General features: G+C 35.1%; 2 protein-coding genes and 1 pseudogene across 2 annotated transcripts; 1 reads left to right on the top strand and 2 right to left on the bottom strand.

Moving 5' to 3' along the window:
• The first annotated feature begins 442 nt into the window (after nucleotides 1–442).
• On the top strand, nucleotides 443–10,289 carry LOC124453006 (WD repeat and HMG-box DNA-binding protein 1-like). Its single transcript, XM_047003681.1, is given in 28 exon segments — nucleotides 443–606; nucleotides 876–987; nucleotides 1,128–1,181; nucleotides 1,691–1,782; nucleotides 1,917–2,025; nucleotides 2,138–2,187; nucleotides 2,294–2,319; nucleotides 2,322–2,340; nucleotides 2,481–2,562; nucleotides 2,691–2,759; nucleotides 3,117–3,223; nucleotides 3,314–3,398; nucleotides 3,520–3,576; nucleotides 3,658–3,823; nucleotides 4,223–4,422; nucleotides 4,830–5,014; nucleotides 5,312–5,405; nucleotides 5,640–5,920; nucleotides 6,061–6,169; nucleotides 6,259–6,320; nucleotides 6,399–6,513; nucleotides 6,802–6,933; nucleotides 7,115–7,183; nucleotides 7,389–7,581; nucleotides 8,481–8,525; nucleotides 8,837–9,079; nucleotides 9,516–9,660; nucleotides 9,761–10,289. Coding segments are annotated over 28 exon segments (3,408 nt in total). The 5' UTR covers nucleotides 443–529; the 3' UTR covers nucleotides 10,191–10,289.
• Nucleotides 10,153–10,914, bottom strand: LOC124453005 (methylated-DNA--protein-cysteine methyltransferase-like). The gene has a single exon (XM_047003680.1). It carries the CDS (start codon nucleotides 10,846–10,848, stop codon nucleotides 10,354–10,356), a length of 495 nt encoding a protein of 164 aa, XP_046859636.1. The 5' UTR covers nucleotides 10,849–10,914; the 3' UTR covers nucleotides 10,153–10,353.
• An 819-nt stretch (nucleotides 10,915–11,733) lies between these two features.
• Nucleotides 11,734–13,949, bottom strand: LOC124453007 (annotated as a pseudogene).
• Between the last annotated feature and the right edge of the window lie 5,282 nt (nucleotides 13,950–19,231).

Here is a 19,231-nt window from a genome sequence, read left to right as displayed (position 1 = left end):
ATTTAGGGCACGCTTTCGACTTCTTTAAAGAGGTAAGCATTGACGCCAAAGTTCCAAACCTGGCAGACATGTTCCAAAAAAGACCTTATATAAGCATTATAAACAATCATTTGTGATATCTGATCAAGAAGTCGTAGAAAATAAGGACGCCTAACTGAAAGAAAGAGCAGACGTAACAACTATTTACTCGAAAAGTTCTGACGTCATGAAGAGAAGAAAATGTTAAAGGAAGGCTCAATTAACTTCACCCAAAATATATGAAAGGACTAGAACTGTAAAACCTCCCAGAGATTCAACTCTGGCACATATTCTTGCAAGTTCTTTCCGACGCTTTAGTTTGTCAATAAGGGCCTTCAAACTACTTACGAAATGATGGCCTTGACATCACTCCAGTTACATGTTAGAGTTCACAAGACCATCTTCAGCGGTATTTGGCGGGAAAGTTTGGAAGACGAACATGGCCGAATACAAAATATCTTCAACAAAATTGTGAAATAAACTATAAAAGTAACCAAAAATTATCAATAAAATGCCTTTGGATTTAGGAACTATGCGTTATGCTCACTGTGAAGGATACACAGATGTCTGCTACGACAATGATGGAAGGTTTGTGAACATTTTAAAACAAAACTTTACATATAGATAAATTTGTTATTGCTCAATTTGTTTGGTTTTTTCTCATTGAAAATCACTTTTTCCAAGTAAATCGTTTTCCAAGTGGCACTTTATTGTTAAACATGAGTCAACCATGACTTTCAATGGTGATTTTGTTGTTTCACGTTTTATATCCAAACCTCTAAATTCTTACTCATTCAATGATAATAAAAGCCTTGATAATCAGAAGTAATATGTATATTGTTATTGAACTAATCAAGGTACTTGATCACATGTGGATCAGATGGAGATGTGAGAATCTATGATGGATTTGATGATGATGATCCCAAATCGTTCAGAGCTGGAGAGGAAGTAACCGCAGTTGCTTTTCAGGTACATTAATTAATGCACACAGCTCCTTTTACTGTGTTAAGTTATGAAAGCATCATGGTGTCAATAAGTTATGTAATGTGAAGGGATGTTCAGGAAAATAGAGTCTTCTCCCTGTGATCTCATATATCCTCTATCTTCAGGACAACAGAATTTTAGCAGGAGCAGACTGTGCTGTAAAATCTACACATTCCGAAGTAAGCATATGATTAAAATTTTATTGGTAATAATGTTCACCATTTGCTGTAAAAATATCATCCTTAGCCATTTTGATTATGTATGCCTCAGTTCATACGCATTTATCCCTTAACTAGTTTTTATTGTGTGTGAGTCTTGGACATATTTAACCCTTTATACAGCAAATTTTTTCCTCAATCGAGTTTCATTTCGTTTCCCCATATTTGTCGATTGGCAACAATCTCAAATGGATGGTTAAACAAGACAAAACTCACGGCCAGCTTCATTGTTGGCTGCAACCCTCACAAAATAGTTTCTTCATTTAACTCCTGGCATGTGATCAGTGTTATAGGACTTAAAATAGACCAGCTTTTGGCAGGCATGCATAGCACTATGATACTGTGTTGTAATTAGATTAACATTTTATCTGGTCAATTTTTCTAGGATCAAGTCTGATTTTGTTTCCTTTTTACCCCGGTTGGCAACAATGCCAATTGCATCACTCAAGTTTTTTTACATATATAAACAGGGAACTCCTGATGGTATGATAACAAGATTTCCTGCCACCATAAACTCTTTGTGTTGTAGTAAAAGTGGAAATTATTTAGCTGCTGGAGCAAGGTGAATCAATCACTCTCCATGTCTATTATCTTTGTATTAAAACTTGATGTGATGTTTAGGCGTAGTAAAGTTTTATGACATAATGAATGAGTACTACTTTATTCCCAATGTGTTCTCGTGTTTCATCATTTCAGTGACTTCAACATCAAAGTAGTTGAGGTTCAGAATAGCAGTCACAAACTACTAAAAGGTCACGAAGCACCCATCCTTTGTGTTGCCATGGATCAGAACGAAGAATTCTTGGTACGTAAGTACAATGCCATCAATTATGTAACGTTATGATGATTTTTCTCTCCTATCGCTATGAACTTCCTGACATTATTGTTAAAATGTCTTATCGTTTACTGTGCTTCAGGTATCGTCCAGTTGTGATGGCACTGTAAAATTTGGAATTGGAAAGAACAGGTACACTATACATACCAATAGTTTAACAGCTTAAACGCATCGCCATTTTCAACAGTTTACTGATTAATATGTGCAATATAATTTTGAAGATTTTAAACACATGTAGAAATGTTTGCGATCGCTGAGCCTTTTACAGAAGAGTAACGATTTTAGGTGAGTTTTTTTTTGCCCATAGCTACGTATAAACATTCTTCATTATTTGAATATTTCTACCACTCAATTATGTAAGTTCGACCACATTTTATGATTCTATGAGATTCTGAGTAAATTGTTTGCAAATGGAAAACTTTCAGCGTGGCGAAGAGTCTTTGTAAGCTTGAGTTTCAGCCCAAGGAGAATGGTTGTTTGGCCATTCCTGTGGCAAAGGAAATAAAGGTACTTCTTCAGTCATCACCAATGCAGTGTGCTTAAATGTGTATGCAAGCATTACTAAATGTTGAAACAGTGATCACTGTATTTTAGATAAAAACTGACTTAGCTGAATTACTCATTTATTTTTCAAGATTTACGAAAAAGAAACTTGGAAATTACTTTATGTGTTGAAAGTTGATGATTCTGGATCCGGTTCTCAGGTAGTAGCTACTTACGTTAAAACGTCTGAGAGCGATCGTGAATGTTGATTGAAAATGGAAGGAAAACTGGAGAAGAATCAAATGCACTTTTAAATGTCATTCCTAAAAACTTAGACTTTGTTTACCATTGTTTTGAAGATTGTTTTGGATCGTCACTATCAATTTTTCCAACTTTAATGTACAAAACAGTTAATAGTTCCAGACGTAAGCATGCAAACATTTATGTTACGACGAAAGAAAGTTCATTACAGTTCTAGGAGATCTTGTATTTAATAGAATAGGCACTACAACACAGTCAACACCACTAGTTATGAAGCATGTACCTATTCGGCATTAATTGACACACATTCTTTATAGTCTGTTTCCATTGTAAAATGGTCACCATGTGGAAATTATCTTGCATCTGCCACAATCAACGGGGAATTTCTCATTTGGTCGATAAAGACCAAACAAGTCGTTGAAAGGTTGAATGGATATTTGATTTTCATTGACTTTTGATGTCTTGAGCCTTGTTCGTACCTGTTTATTCACACTTATCTCGGTTTCTTCGTTAGGGCACAACATGAGAAATCACTGCCGATTACAAGCCTCGTTTGGAACCCTACAAAGAATGGGGAAATAGCCTACACAGATAATCAAGTGAGCTGCTCAAAACATGTAGAAACCAGAAATATGATGATATGTGTTTTCCTTCATTGTCAACAACGATATAGTCATAAAACATTTTCTGTTTAATTCAAATGAATCATGTTGTGTTCAGGGTCAACTTGGTCTTTGCACAGACGTCATTCCATCGGATTCAACTGTACAAAAAACGGTATTTGCATGGACTTTCCTACTGCTAATATTCTAAAATATTTTTAATACATGCCACTGTAAAACATGTCTATCCCGCCAGAACGTTGTTGATCCGTTGAATGCTATGGCTAACGAGTTTATTGATGATGATGATAATAGAAGCGAGACAGAAAGTTTGTTAGGAGTGAAAAATAGAGGACGTTTGAAGAAGTCATGGTTGGACGATGAAGCTGATGAAGATGATGACTACGATGATAATATAACTGGTATAAATTTGTTTTTGATAATTGTATAATCTGTAATAACAACTGATTTCTATAGAAACTAATAAAATAGTGCATGCATACTGTAAATGAATACAGCTCCCCCCCTCTCTGATTATCAATCTTCTGCTGCTCTTGGAAATATTAGTATGTTTTTCTTATGAAAGATGCCGTGGATATGCAGATTTTCCTATATAATCTTGCTATGTCAACGAAGAAAAAATATTCGTTTACTTAGGTTACCCGTAGTTATAAAGAAAACTACCTTCCTTGCAAATTACATGCATTGATTTTCATTTCCTGTTTTGGTATAAAGTATTTTAGTGTTAGAGTTTTGTTATATAGTAAAATGATACAATGATTTACTCTTTAAAAAGAGTTCAATTATATTGATTGTGGCAGATTTGGGCAAAATAAAAGCGGAATTGGCTGGACCACTGGGTTTGGATGTTGATGATGACATGACGTTGGCAGACAGTATGAAAAACGTCACAGAGACAAATATTGATAACAAACCAATTGTGTTCCAACAACCGCAGACTTTTCAACAGCAACCATTTCAACCTGGTTCAACTCCTGTTCACCTTATGCATCGATTCATGGCAAGTAAATTATGATGAAACTAGTTATCTACCATTGTATAACAAGCTAGCTCAGCAAAGTAGCGTCAGCTTACCAGCTCAACAAATTTCACTTTCATCAAAAAGTTTCCTGCGCTACGTACGTATGTCTACATATGTCTAGGATGACCAAGGTCAACGATTAAACAACCATGCATAGATCTATGCTTGTGTAATAAGTCCTTGCAGTTTAAATAAAGTTGGTATAATGCAGATTTTTACGCTAGTTTCCATTCTGCTTTTTATTAATACAGCCATCAAAAGTAAATTATTTATTCCTTGGGGTTTATAATGCATTACAATTTGTAAACGTAAGATAAGGGAGCCTAAATACCTTTCATTTAAATTTGACTGCTGATGATGAAAATAGCTTTTCGTATTTTTAAAAGGTTTGGAATCATGTCGGTATTGTACGAAGTCATTCCGAAGAGGAACCGGCGTCTATTGACGTTGAGTTTCATGACAGTAACCTCCATCATTCCATGAATCTCATCAATGAATTGAACCACACAATGGCAGCTATTTCAAATCAAGCTGTCTTACTTGCTTGCCAAGCAAACGATGAGATTCCGAGGTGTGTTGATTGGTAAAGATAATCACATATTCGTTGGAATGCTGTCGTGACATTCCATTAATAAAAAAATTACTTTGCTCTTAACTAAGCTTAAATGTTCCCATTGAAGAAAAATTATCGTGAGCGAGTCTTATCCATATTCCAAAAAGCGATTTTTTTTCGACCAGTTAATGAAAAGTAATGTAGACAAGATGAACATGTTGAGCCATGAACAGTAGTTAACTATTTTTAGTGGTGTTGTGGTACTTCTATTTTCATTGCATATTCCAAATAACATTTGCCCTCGAACAATTTTAGCAAGTTGGTGTGTTTGCATTTTGGAACCTGGGACCGATCAAAAGAATGGAGTGTAGCCATGCCTCAAGGGGGAAGATATAATGGTGAGTTTCATGTGTTTTACAAGTAATCCCTCGCTACTTCATTCTTCATTCATTGCATACAAACATTGTATAGTTAGTACGCATATTATTAAATATGCACGATAGAAACTGTAGCTAACAAAATCGTAAAAAAATTGTCTCCTACTCTTAGGGTAATATACTTTGTATCCTTTTTGTGCTATCCGCTATTCGTCAATTGGCTTTCTTTTTAGCTTATCATAAAGTTTATTTCGATTTTTGACTAGGCCATCGCTGTTGGTAGTAGTTGGGCGGCAGCCATAACCAATCAGGATCTACTACGTGTCTTCACAATCGGTGGTCTGCAGAAGGCGTTGATCTCTGTACCTGGTCCTGTTGTCTGTATGTCTGGTTTTGGAACACAATTGATTGTTGTTTATCACAATGGTGTCGGTGTAGCGGGATCGCAGTGTCTTGCTGTCAAGCTAATTGATCTTGAAACAAATACTCAAGTACTTTGTGATCAGCGGTTGCCTTTGTCACCAAAAGCCAACCTCTCGTGGCTCGGGTAAGTGCGTTATACAGTTTCAATTCTATAAAATATTGTAGTTTTTCCTCTCATAGGCAATTTCGATGTTTAAATCACGGCAACTAATTAAAAATTATTTGATCGATGTCACGATATATGAATTTTACGTATCTTTACAGATTTTCCCTGGAGGGAACTCCTTCCACCGTGGATTCTCTTGGAGTTGTTCGTTTATTAAATCGTTCACTTGGCAACACCTGGATTAATGTTGCCAATACAAAAACTGAGGTATCGATCAAAATTCACGTTGTATGATATGACGTTGATTTAACACATTGAATTTTGTGCGTGTTTTTTTTAAATTTTATTCTCATCAGGTTAAGAGGTCATCTGATAACTACTGGGTTGTAGGCATTACAGAAACTTCACAGCAGATCAGGTAATGGAACAGATCATCAAAATTATTGCTCATTTTTGTTTACTATCTTTTTGGTAACTTATTACATTTCAATTTCAGATGTGTTCTTTGCACTGGTTCAACATATCCTCCTACTTTGCCAAGACCACTAATAAGTTCTCTGTCATTGAAGTTGCCTGTATGTGAAGTGGATACGGAGAAAGGACAGCTGGAGGTAGGAGTTTAACCTTTATACCGTACAAGCAATTGTGGAAAGAAAGTCCTTTACACAAGAATATACATATTAAAATGGATTCAAACAAAAAAAAGTAAATTTTTTAGCAAAAATTACGTAAGGCATGAAAACTTGCAAACTTATCAATGACTATTTGTTGCTTTTGTTGTTTTCTATGTTTCACAAGACATAAAAAAGACATTTTTGTTTAGATTTTTGTTTACAGCATGTTCCAGGCATTGTGTTGTAATAAGATGCATTTCAAATACGATTATTTGCTTCAAATAGGAAAACTACCTACGATGGAGGCTTTTGATGAACAGATATGATCATGAAAGTGAGAGAGGCGTTGTTATAGAAGATGAATTGTACGAGCAGAATAAGACTCAAGTGAAGCAACTGCTCATGAAAATATTTGCTGTACGTAGAAAGTTTGTTTTCGTGTCGAATATTTTGTACGGTTGGTAAAAGGGTTGCGCATGAAAGTGCTTAAACAGCCTTCCCAATATCAGAGAGATCAATTAATTTAGGCGTCTGACATTGTTATAATAATTCATAATTTTCTTCGTTTTTCTTGTCTAAATATTTTCATAATTTATAGTTGTCATGTAAAACCGAAAGAGATTTTCGGGCAAGAGAAGTTTGTGAACTACTCCCAGATGCGTATTCCGTAAGTATTTAGCTATTGATACTTTGATTGAAGATTTAACTTTCTTGTAGATTTTTATTCATTATGTGCATAAAACTTTTTTCAAAGTGACAGTAGAAAAAGTAGGTACAAGCACAAAATTTTGATTCGTATAACGTTATTACTTCATTGAAAAGATGTTTGTGCGTTGTGATCCGCGTAAAGATCGTTTTCCATCGTAATGTAGGTGAGCTTAGCGATAAAATATGCCTCGCGAAATCGTCGCATGAACCTTGCTCAAAGACTGGACGAAGTAGCATTACATAAAGCGGAAGAGGAAGCAGCCAATCAACATGAACAATTCGATGATATGTACAACATAAAAGAGGAAACAGGTCGCAAAAGTTCAGATTTGTTTGAAAGAGAAAACCGAACACAGAGTAAGCAAATGCATCTTTTTAGTTCAAAGTTTCAATGGAAACTTTGCAGTGTTGTTATGAGTGGCAAAAATTCAAATAAATCATACATAGAGTGTACATTTTTCAGCTGGGGTGATCGTAATTTTGTTCCTCGTGATTAATGCAGTTACCGTATTACTCGTTTAAGCGCCGCCCTCCAAAGAGCACCCCCTCGAATGAGCGCCGCACTAAGTATTTTCAAATGCACGATTAAGGGGACGCAACATCAAAATTGTTGAAGACACAAAAACAAAAAAAAACACAAATCTTAAATAAACCTTTGAAATTTTTTGCCCAGTAAAAACATCGTAGAACGTGTTTGTTTGTTGTTAAATATTCTTGTTACATCGCACATGTTAAAGATCATTTTAAAGAGCGCCGCGTCTAAAGTTCTGAAAATTTTAAGAGCGCGGCGCTCAAACGAGTAAGTACGATATTCAATTAAGAGTTATTTAGGCAGCTTTAGTTTTGCTATTTAAAAATTCTTTAGACATTTTGTCAGGATCAAAAAATTGATTGTCGTCATTGTAAATTTTTTAACATTTCAATGTCGGGTTGATTATATGATCTTACTCCGGAACACTTGATTCTTTCTAGTTCAGTCCAAGAATAAGATGCAGCCTCAGACAGTGTGGTCCTGTAGGCGTGAATATTGAGTAAATCTCCTATGAATTTTTCTCGGAGACGAATTTTGGACTTTTGTGGTTGACTTAAATTACGAGTCCAAGCACCGTATTTTTAAAACTTTGAACTATCCTCGGATTCCTAGTTTACGTACGTCTCTGTTGCCAATATTTCGATGATAAATGAATCATAAAAGAACAAGAAATTATATTTTGACAATCATGTTTTAGTTTCTATTTATGTGTTTATATTAACAGGAAATCATGTAGTAGAAGAGTACGAAGATGACACAAAAAACGACGGTATGTACTTTTTAGTGCATGTTATGATGTATTTTTTGTTATTATATTTGAATTATCTCTTGTAGAAATCTTAAGTAAGATCTTGAAGGCATCTTAGCGAGAATTTACATTTGATCCTGCAAGTTTGCAGTTCACCTTGAAATACTCACATAAATAAACTGTCACCAGTTTAATCAATTTGATAATTGTATACTTGACTCTTGCCTTGTACTCATTGTGTTGCGCTTTTCTTTAAAGAGAAGCCTGGAGGAATTCTCAGGTGAAACGTAGCTACGAACGTAAACTGTCATTTGTTCTCTATTTTGCCTCAGAAAAATGCAACGAATCTTTTGAATCACCATTACAAGTCTCAACGATGCCGAAAGCTAGCCGTTGTTCGCTGTCAAAGCGCTTGCCGAATTTCCATCATAGATTTTACCATCAGGATACTCCTCAACGATGTAATCCTTTCAAAGTGAATAAAGAAAAATCAACGGCAAATGATAGCAGCATTAGCTTTTTTGAAAATGTGGAGAACGATCGACAAAGTGCCAAGACATTGGACAAAAAGTCACGTAAGTCGACAATTATTTAGCTACGTGTTTTTACTGAAAACTAGAAAAATTAGAAAGCTATCGGCTTCGTAACTTGAGAACGAGCAAGACTTGTAAATTCAGTTTGAAGAATGCATGGGTTAAATCAAAAATAATAATATCAATTTACTAGAATTGTAATGAAACTTTCAGGAATTAGAATGTCTTAAAATATAAAATCTTGACAAAAATTTTGCAGATAGCTGCATGTGGTTTGGAATCACTGTTGAACGTGTATGCACTGATATACTGACTTTTGAGTCTGTTCCAGGACTTTAAACGTATAATGTTATTTTGTTTCATGTAACAATTTAGAAAAATCCTTGAATTCGTATCTAAAATTGACCAGCAAACTTTTTCTTCATTAGTGCAGATTCTTTCCACGTTAATAAAATGTAATTTAATGTGCTTAACTTAGCAACGGAGAGTACGAAAAGCAAGGCGAGCAAACAAATAAAGTTGTTTAGCAAAAAGAAACGAAACGACAACAAACAAGAGAGCAAGGTTGATGAAGTAAAGATATCAACGAAACCCACAGAGAAAGCAATAACTACGAAACCCAAGTGAGTGCTAGTGTTCACACGAGCTCAATTCTTCGTTACGTACAATGTTATTCTGCTCGTCAAGCTTTACACTTTCTTGACATTTAACCTTTTTTATTAGGAAAAATGCATTTCAGTGTTGGCTTGATGTAATGAAACCTTTCTTTGCCGACGAAAATCCGGAAATGTCGGAGGGAGAAATAATGAAAATAGCTGTAAAGCAATGGAGAGAAACACCAAAAGAAGAAAAACAGGTTTGGGAAAGAAATTCTGCTAGTGCACCGTCGATGAACATTATGTGTCAAAGTCAAGAGCATGCAGAAGACGTTACTGGAGCTGGAGGTAAGAAAATCAATGAATTTGAAAGCGAAGTTAATGAGATGCAGCATGAAAGTGAAATTGATGAAAAGAAAAGGAAGAGGAATGAAGATGGTAATGAAAGGATAATTGGGGATATCTCGGATGAGAAAGAAAATATCTCAAAAAAAGTGAAAACTTTTGATAAGCAGAAGGTTAACTCAAAACTTTCTACATTTTCTTTCACCAAATAAGATTAATTGGTAATGTTTGTCTGGGTTGGTTGAGGTCTCAAACCTTGTAACATAACTTAGGAATTACAATTTGAAAAAAAATGGTTTGCTTCATGGTAAGAATTGTTCATCTGAAAAAATATTTTGATTCATGGTAAGAATTGTTCATCTGTCTATGTTTAAACTAGAATTCTTTTCCTTCATGTTTTAGCAACCATTGTTTTTTGTCTATACCACCACTGTAGTTGCCCATGGAACCCCCAGAATTGATGACACGGTGACATGGCACCAGTATTGTGTAGGGGTTCCTCCGCATTGCCTGTCCCACTGCCCTTGCACTTCCAGGGTTGTGGCACAGCTTGGCCAATTCTCCATAACTTATAGTTTGTCCAGGTCCAACTTTTTCCATGAGAACATTCCAAACTTTACACATGAAAACTTTACTGCCATATGTTTCCATGTCAAGGTTTGGGTATTTCAATGATTTAGTTTTCGCTGGATCCTTCAAGTATGTTTCAAACCATTTTATTGCCAATTGTAAGTGGATATTTTTTGTGGAGGCACGGTGTTCTAAAGTTTCATTTTCTTCGTCGGTGAACTTAACACTCTTTATACCTTTGTCAGTATAAATTATTTTAATCCATCCAATTGGGCTTTGTATAAGATGTTTTGCTTCCATGTCATGGAAAGGTTTAGAAACTTGGAAACAGTGTTATTGTGACCAGTGGTGGAAAAGTGGTGTCTCCCAAATATTCGTCTTTCATGACGTTTTACCAAGGCCATGTATTGGTAACTCGCTGTTGTGAAAGTTGGAAAGAACAAGTTTTGTCCATGAAATCAGTATTTGGCATTTTAAATTTGAATACAGATTATTTGTCAGTATCCTTAACCCGACTGTTCTGTTTTATTACTAATCAATGTCTTTATATGTGTAATTTCGAATCATTGTCAGAAAATGTGGCCAGTGGTTTTAGGGGCTTTGAGAAATTATGCTCCGTATTTGGTTTTCCTTGTGCGTTTGTCATTGGTAGTGTTGGTTATATATTTGAAACACGACTAAGAACTTCCCCTGGCGGGCAACAGGAGAGAAGTACGTTAGAAAGTCGTCAAGACAGACAACTAGTTTGGATTGATGAAGATGACCCAACAAACACAAGGAAATTGTCTAGAGATGAACTGCCCACAACAGTCTTTGACAGACAGGAAAAAGCTAAGTGGAAATTGCTTTAAAAGTCTGTAAATGTATTTATTACATGGAATGTACCGCGTTTCTATTTGAAAGTGTATGTGTGATATGCAAAACTGTAAATTGTGCTGTGTTACCAATGTATGACAATTTAACCATTTGGCAGTTTAACCTTCAACTTTTCATGTGTGACAATGATTATGATTCTAAGCATATATATTTTAAAGCTTGATTAGCAGAAACTGACTGGGTATTTATCTATATTAAGTGGAGAAGCATGATTGTGGTAGTGGTTTGATAGTCTCATTGAACATCTATGCATGATTAGATCATGCCTTGCATAAAGTTCCATTTTTTTGTTGAATGAACCAGGTTGAGCCAAATTATATAAATAATGTATTTTATTAACTACAAATTTTTACAACACACTAAGTCATTGAATAATTGATTATTAAACTATCGCATGTATATTGGTTTTCTACTCGTATTTTTCACATGTACATCATTCAGTTTTATATTGGGAATTCTTGAAGCTAATACAGCAGCTGTAGATTTAAATCCAGCTTTGGCTAGTACATTGGTTAGATGATTATTTTCTGTGCCATAGATTTTATTTGAGAATGGTCGGTCTGATGGCAAACATTTACGAGAAACTGCTTGTTTATTTTCTTTCTCATAGTATTTATGTGAGGCTACTAGGTATGATTTTTGATCTTGTCTTTTAACTGGAGCTCATTAAGAAGCAATTCAGTTCTACAAAATATAAATATTGTGATCAAAATATTTGAAAGTGTAGGCAGAATAATATTTAGCAGCTTACCTTGACAACTTTTCCTCTAAAACCTTTTCACGTTCTCTTAAACTTTCTTCTCTTCCTGAAGACACAGACAATGATTGCTGTATGTTGAATGTTGATATCACTTTTGATAATCATTAATAAGCTTGAAGTAATAATGTATGTTTAATAAACAATAGGGGACCAACAAATGTTGTAGTTTAGTGATTTATAGTTTAGCATCTTAATCCCTACTTTGCAGCTCCTTTCTCTATCATCCAATGCCTTTTCTCTTTCTTGTAAAAGAATGTCATGACTTCCTATGTTGGAAAGTCTATAGAAATGCAATAACAAATTAATAGATTTCATACAAAGTTTGAACATAAAGAACTAAGTTGCCAATGTGCTTACTGAGAAGTAGGTGATGTTAACCTTTCCAGATTTTTTCTTTTTAAAATCGGATTTTGTGCAAGTTCATAAACTGATGGACGCAGATCATCCTGCAAAACAACAATATTTATGTGAACATGGAATTGCATTGTAGAAAACCACTTCTTTATCACAAATTACATAACATACATCTACTCTGAGCATAGTGGTTATCAAATGACTGAGTGATTTGGGATAATGTAGTGGGATGGGATGAAATTGTCCAATCTTGATCTTTTGTGCCAGTGCATTTTGATTGGTAGCAAGGAAGGGAGGTGCTAATGCACAAGCTTCATATAGTAGACATCCAAGAGACCAAACATCAGACTTGTCATTATAACCAGTTTTGTTCATTTGCTCCTACATTGGAAAAGAGATGAACAGTTTCTTCATTGCTGATATATCAAAAACAATCTGTAGAAGCTTGTAGCAGGAAATCATATTAAAAATGTCTGGTAAGAATAATGTTTTTGTATCTTTGAATACAACTACCACAATACATCATAAGCTTGTAACATACAGGAGACATATAGTAAGGTGTTCCAACAAAGGTTCGTGCCATACTCCAGTCGTGTGACAAGACTCTTGCTAATCCAAAGTCACCAAGTTTGACATTGTTGTTAACATCAAGAAAAATATTTGCAGGTTTGAGATCCCTATGAAGAATATGCTGGCCATTTTCACGTTTGTGGCATTCATGTAATGCAGAGACAAGTTGTGAGAGAAGTTTCCATATAAATGCACTTTCGAGATATTTTCTTAAAAGGAAACATTTTATGTAAGTTTTGACAGTGAAAGTAGTAGTGGCAGAGATGTATATTGGGTGCCAACCTTTCTTTTGCATCTAGCAATAAGTTGACTAAGATCTCCACCTTCACAGTACTCCATTATCAGGTAGATGGTTGTCACTGATCTGTCAATAATTCTGTCATAGTACTGAACTATGTTTGGGTGTTTCAATTCTCGAAGAAGATTGACTTCAGATACTAAGAGTTGTTTTTCACACTCTGTCATACTGCCATAGTTCAACTCTTTCCATACCAGTACCTTCAACGCAAAGAAATAAACATACATGATGGTGAAACAGTACCTTTGAGTGAAAAAGATCTAATAAATAGTCCACACTTATAGAAATGGCGTTCTGTTTACACCACCATAGATTATGGGCATAGTATGTGAATGAATTTATCCTACTTTGTTGTCTGTTTTTCGTCGCACTTTTTTACAAATACCGTATGATCCGGAACCTATCGTTTCCAAGATTTCATAGTTTTCAAGTTTGTTTGAAGGCATTTAACAAATTTCAAAGGCAAATAACAGTATCTCTGCAGCAAATCGATGAAAATGTATATAGTGGAATTTTTGTTTACAATATCAGTATAACAAAACAAATTCTCAAATCTTTTAAAATCTCTTAACCCAACGGTCATTGAATTTATGGAAATTGATTGGATCATTTGATCAAGGACTATGATTGGATGCAGTCGTGAACATGACTCGTTTCCAGGTTCCGTAATATCACAGTTGATGAGTGTAATTGTTGTAATTGGGAGCGTTGATATGCCTCGTTAAATTTCGAAAAATTATATTAAAAACATACAATTAAAAAACAATTTGAACAGTTTTTCAATGACAGTCTAGAAAGGAACAGTATAATATGGTGAAATTTGTCGCCTCAAACTTTCGAATTGAAATATCTCTCACTTTTCAAGTGGTCCTAAATCTACATTTCCTCGGGGGAGAACACACCCTGTATAAGTTGAAATAAATCAGGCAAAACAAAATTAATAATATTTACGCATAATCCATTGACATTTTCTCAACAACAATAGCGAAAATCAAAAATACACTCAGTTGCAAGAAAATATCATGATTGTGTAAAGACAGAAAATGTGCTCTTGTAGGATTCGTCTGTGTATGGTTTCGTGTACATATTAAGCATAAAAGCAGATAAATCAACAACTTAAGCAATAGACAGAAGATCGTTGCTGTTGGTCGTTATAAAGACTGAAAATGTGATTCTGTGGGGCTCATCTATGTTCGGTTATGTTTAACATAATAAGCATGAGGGCACATAAGCATACAGCTTAAACAAACTAAAATCATATAAAACGTGAACAGAAAGTACAAGAGCTAGTGCTATGGTAGGGTAGCGGAAAAATTGAATTCGACAAAGGGAGATACATGAAAGTAGACATAACGGTAAATACAAAAGTAGACACAAAGGTACAAACAACGGTAGACATAAAGCATAATAAAAAGGTAAAAAAAATTAGGCATAAAGGTAGACACAAAGGGAAATAAAAAAGTAGGCACAAAAGTAGACACAAAGAAAAACACAAAGATAGACACAAAGGTACTTAAAAAGGTAGAAAGATGATCGTTGGTCGTTCTTGTAAAGACTTAAAATGTGGTCCTGTGGGACTAATCTGTGTTCGGTTGTGTATAACATATAAGCATGAGAGCACATAAACTTACAGTTTGAGCATTCTAGTATCAGATCAAATGTGGACTGAAACAACAAGAACTAGTGCTATGGCAGAGCAACGGAGAAATAGAGTTCGACAAAGGATAGATAACTTGGATATAAATCGATTCACAGAAGGAAGTTAAGATGAAAGACCACGTGGAGGGCGAAACACGTCAATCCTTGACGTCGAGGAGGAATTAGTGCATGATGAATGAATGGATTCTCAACGAGGATTACACAATTATAAACTATCAAAGCGAAGTTACAAGCATACACTTTATATTCAAGCTTTGATATAAAGTGTCACTTTAACGCAAAAAGAACGCCATCACAACTATACACAGTGGCTTTTTATAACAGCCGATGTCTTCTTCACGGTGTTTAAAGATGTATGTGGCCAAGTCGTGAACTATGCAGCCAAAATAAAAATATGTAAACCTATGGTGGAAATACTTTTCGTGTATCAAACCATGTTGTTCAATTGGAGAGTATGACGGTTGAAATCTGTATGACATTCCTGAAGAATACTCTGCAAAAGCTGAACGATAACGAAATGCATTTCCTACTATAGGAAGGCCCGTAAGTTCTTTATAGCTCGTTCTTGGATCATTTAAAAAATGTTATCAACTGGTTGAAAGCCTGATCCATCAACGGCAAACCATAAATGGATCATCGTCATATTTCTCAACGACAAAAAGAAATGGAACAATAAAAATACTATTGACTGTAGCCACAACTAGAAATCTTAATATCATTATCGTAAGAAACATGCTGTAAATGTAAGATTTGAACAGACATAGTTGCATCTATGTCTTTCGATATATAGCTTATTATGAATGTTTGTATGTGACTATCTATATAACACATTATAAAACTACTACACTTTAACTCTTTGTACCAACACTTTTTGTACGACTTATTTTTACGATAATGATATTTGCTTTCTTGCATTCTCCTTGACTCGAAGCTCTTCCATAATCTTGTTTCGAGACCTTTAAAGGTCATTTTTTGCATTAATTATTACAAAGCAGGAATGGCACATTAAATTGAACATTAGTCTCCAACGAACTCTCTGGTCTACTACAAGACACAACCTTTCGAGGTTGCAAAGTGGAGGTTCAAACCCTGTCTGCAGTAAGGTATAGTTAGATCTAGGTTGAGCTAAGAAATGAGGAAATAATGCTGGTTAACAGTGCAAAAATGGCATTTCTATTACTGAGTTTTTAGAGAATGGAATGCGACACTTAGTATAAATTCAGAAAAATTCGCTCTCCGATGAGAAGGAGGAAGGAGGAGAGCGAAGAAAAAAAAAAGATAGGATCCCATGCAAAAAACCACTCTTAAAAAAACTAAGTCTTTTTCTCAAATTTTTTTATGACTCCCTGTGATCAGGGAGTTTTTTTTTAAATTTTGAAAAGTCAGGAAACCCAAGAGCAAACAGAACGCCCTAATATTCCCTTTCTTACCTCCGAACACTTGTTCCTCAATTCAACTTTCTGTCTTCCACATCCGCCTCGTACACCTAAGTGTGTCAGCAGAGGGGCGAACCAAGGATCTTGTGCACGGGAGGTCAGTGATGTCGAACTAAGCGCCCAACATCGGCCAGTTGAGCTAAGCGCTCATCATCGAACACTTAGGGTTTTTTCGCGTATTTCCTCATTTTTTTAAACTTTGAAGTGAAAGAAAACGATGATCAGATCAGTATTGAACCCGAGATGGTGCGATAGCCATACTGACAACCATAAGTGTTCCACTCAGTAAAGAAAACAACATGGATTTGAACCTAGGAAGGTCTGAGCACCGCACCGACACCTATACCTCTCATCCAGACAAGAGACTTACGAATTCGGTGAAAACATGTCAAGTGATTAGCAAAAACCAACATTTATTGCATCCATTTCTTCTGGCTCAAATTTACAATGTTTAGTATGTTTGACTTATTATTTGTCACCCTCACTCCATTGATGAAGAAAGAAATTTACTTGGCTTCCTATCAAGCTCTAAATAACATAGTTTGGCATTTCATGTTCTTACAGCAAAGTGCAGGACGTATAAAGTATACAAAATTTTAGGAATTGCCATGTGGTAAATGAAGACATTTACGCGCATGTTCCTATAGTCAGTTTAATGGCGTTGGAGGATTATTTTGTCTGTTTAGACTTAGCTAACGTATTTTTATTATCATACATAACAACATTGTAATAGCTTCTACAAAACCAATAGTTCCCTTGGAACAGTCATCACTTTTCTTATTTTGTAATTGAGTTTAAGCACTTACCTATGTAAGTTTACGGAGGCGTATGACATTCTGTTAAAATCGTTCGCTTTTCTTTGTGGCAAAAAAATCATACTCGTGTTTAAATGTGACATTGTCCATTCAACACTAAACTTATACAGTTACGATGCGCTTTGACAGAAGAAATGGTTTAGTTAGCGAAAACGTGCTTATAGTATTATAACAGACTTCAAGTGTAATGAATGTAATCGTCATTTTTATCTTCTCGATGTAATCAATGTAATTCTCATTTTATATGAACAAAATGTCAAAAAATCGTGGGGTTGTCTTGTAGACTTTTAGTAGACTTTTTCTAACATATTTTTTACTGGATTACGAAAGTGGTGTGTTTACAATTTTTAAAGACTAAACTATAAAGAAGAACTTACTGTTTTAGGAAAATGTACAAATAAAGTATATTGGAAATCCTTGAGGTACAAAACGAATCTAACAATATTGTACTTCTTATCTTATTAAATACCTGATTCCATAGTTAAGCTTTGTCAAAGCAAAAACTTTGTTTTCAGAATTTCGTCTATGACATTAGACAATAGAGTTCAGTGGAAAAACTTTTAGATTATAATCAGTCTTCTGGGAGCTAAGTTACTGACTGTTTTGTATATACTTCTATAGCTTTAATTTCTGCTCTGAGTTCTTCGAATAGCCTCCAGCCAAGGGAGTTACGAGCTTACGTAGACTGACCATGTTCATTCTTTACATTCATAATCAGTCTTGCCGCACTATTCAACAACTTTTGGAGCCTTTCACAGTAATTTTCACGAGTTTGTCTCAAACCTCACAACAATAGTCAAAATATGGCTCGATTAAAGCGGATTAATACCAAAACCTAACTGCTTCTATTAATAAATATTCTTATTTTCTTTACAGCTTCAATACCTAACGATATTTTATTTGTAATATATATTCAAGGTGTTATTTCCAGTTCAACTGTTTGTCTATTTGAACTCCAAGAGCTTTGGGACATTTTACTCATTTGACTTTCTTCTTATTGATCGTAAGGGTTGGTTTGATATCAACTCTATTTAAATTTGCGTCAAAAGACGATCAAAATGTATTCTGTCTTCACACGGCTTTGTAAACTTACATAGGTAAGTGCTTAAACTCAATTACCAAGTAAGAAAAAGTGATGACTGTTCCACGGGAACTACTGGTTTTTGTAGAAGCTATTACAATGTTGTTATGTATGATGATAAAAAATACGTTAGCTAAGTCTAAACAGACAAAATAATCCTCCAACGCCATTAAACTGACTAAGGAACATGCGCGTTAATGTCTTCATTTACCACATGGCAATTCCTAAAATTGCGTATACTTTATACGTCCTGATCCTTGCTGTAAGAACATGAAATGCCAAACTATGTTATTTAGAGCTTGATAGGGAAGCCAAGTAAATTTCTTTCTTCATCAATGGAGTGAGGGTGACAAATAATAAGTCAAACATACTAAACATTGTAAATTTGAGCCAGAAGAAATGGATGCAATAAATGTTGGTTTTTGCTAATCACTTGACATATTTTCATCGAAATCATAAGTCTCTCGTCTGGATGAGAGGTATAGTTGTCGGTGCGGTGCTCAGACCTTCCCACGTTCAAATCCATGTTGTTTTCTTTACTGAGTAGAACACTTACGGTTGTCTGTATGGCTATCGCACCATCTCGGGTTCAATACTGATCTGATCATCGTTTTCTTTCACTTCAAAGTTTGAAAAAGGATGAAATACGCCAAAAAAACTTAAGCATTCGATGATGAGCGCTTAGCTCAACTGGCCGATGTTGGGCGCTTAGTTCGACATCACTGACCTCCCGTGCACAAGATCCTTGGTTCGCCCCTCTGCTGACACACTTAGGTGTACGAGGCGGATGTGGAAGACAGAAAGTTGAAGTGAGGAACAAGTGTTCGGAGGTAA

Source organism: Xenia sp. Carnegie-2017, unplaced genomic scaffold, assembly GCF_021976095.1.
Source record: "Xenia sp. Carnegie-2017 unplaced genomic scaffold, XeniaSp_v1 HiC_scaffold_25, whole genome shotgun sequence".
NCBI classification, from domain to species: domain Eukaryota; kingdom Metazoa; phylum Cnidaria; class Anthozoa; order Malacalcyonacea; family Xeniidae; genus Xenia; species Xenia sp. Carnegie-2017.
The sequence above is the reverse complement of the archived record's forward strand: the minus strand, read 5'-3'. Positions and strand labels throughout refer to the sequence as shown.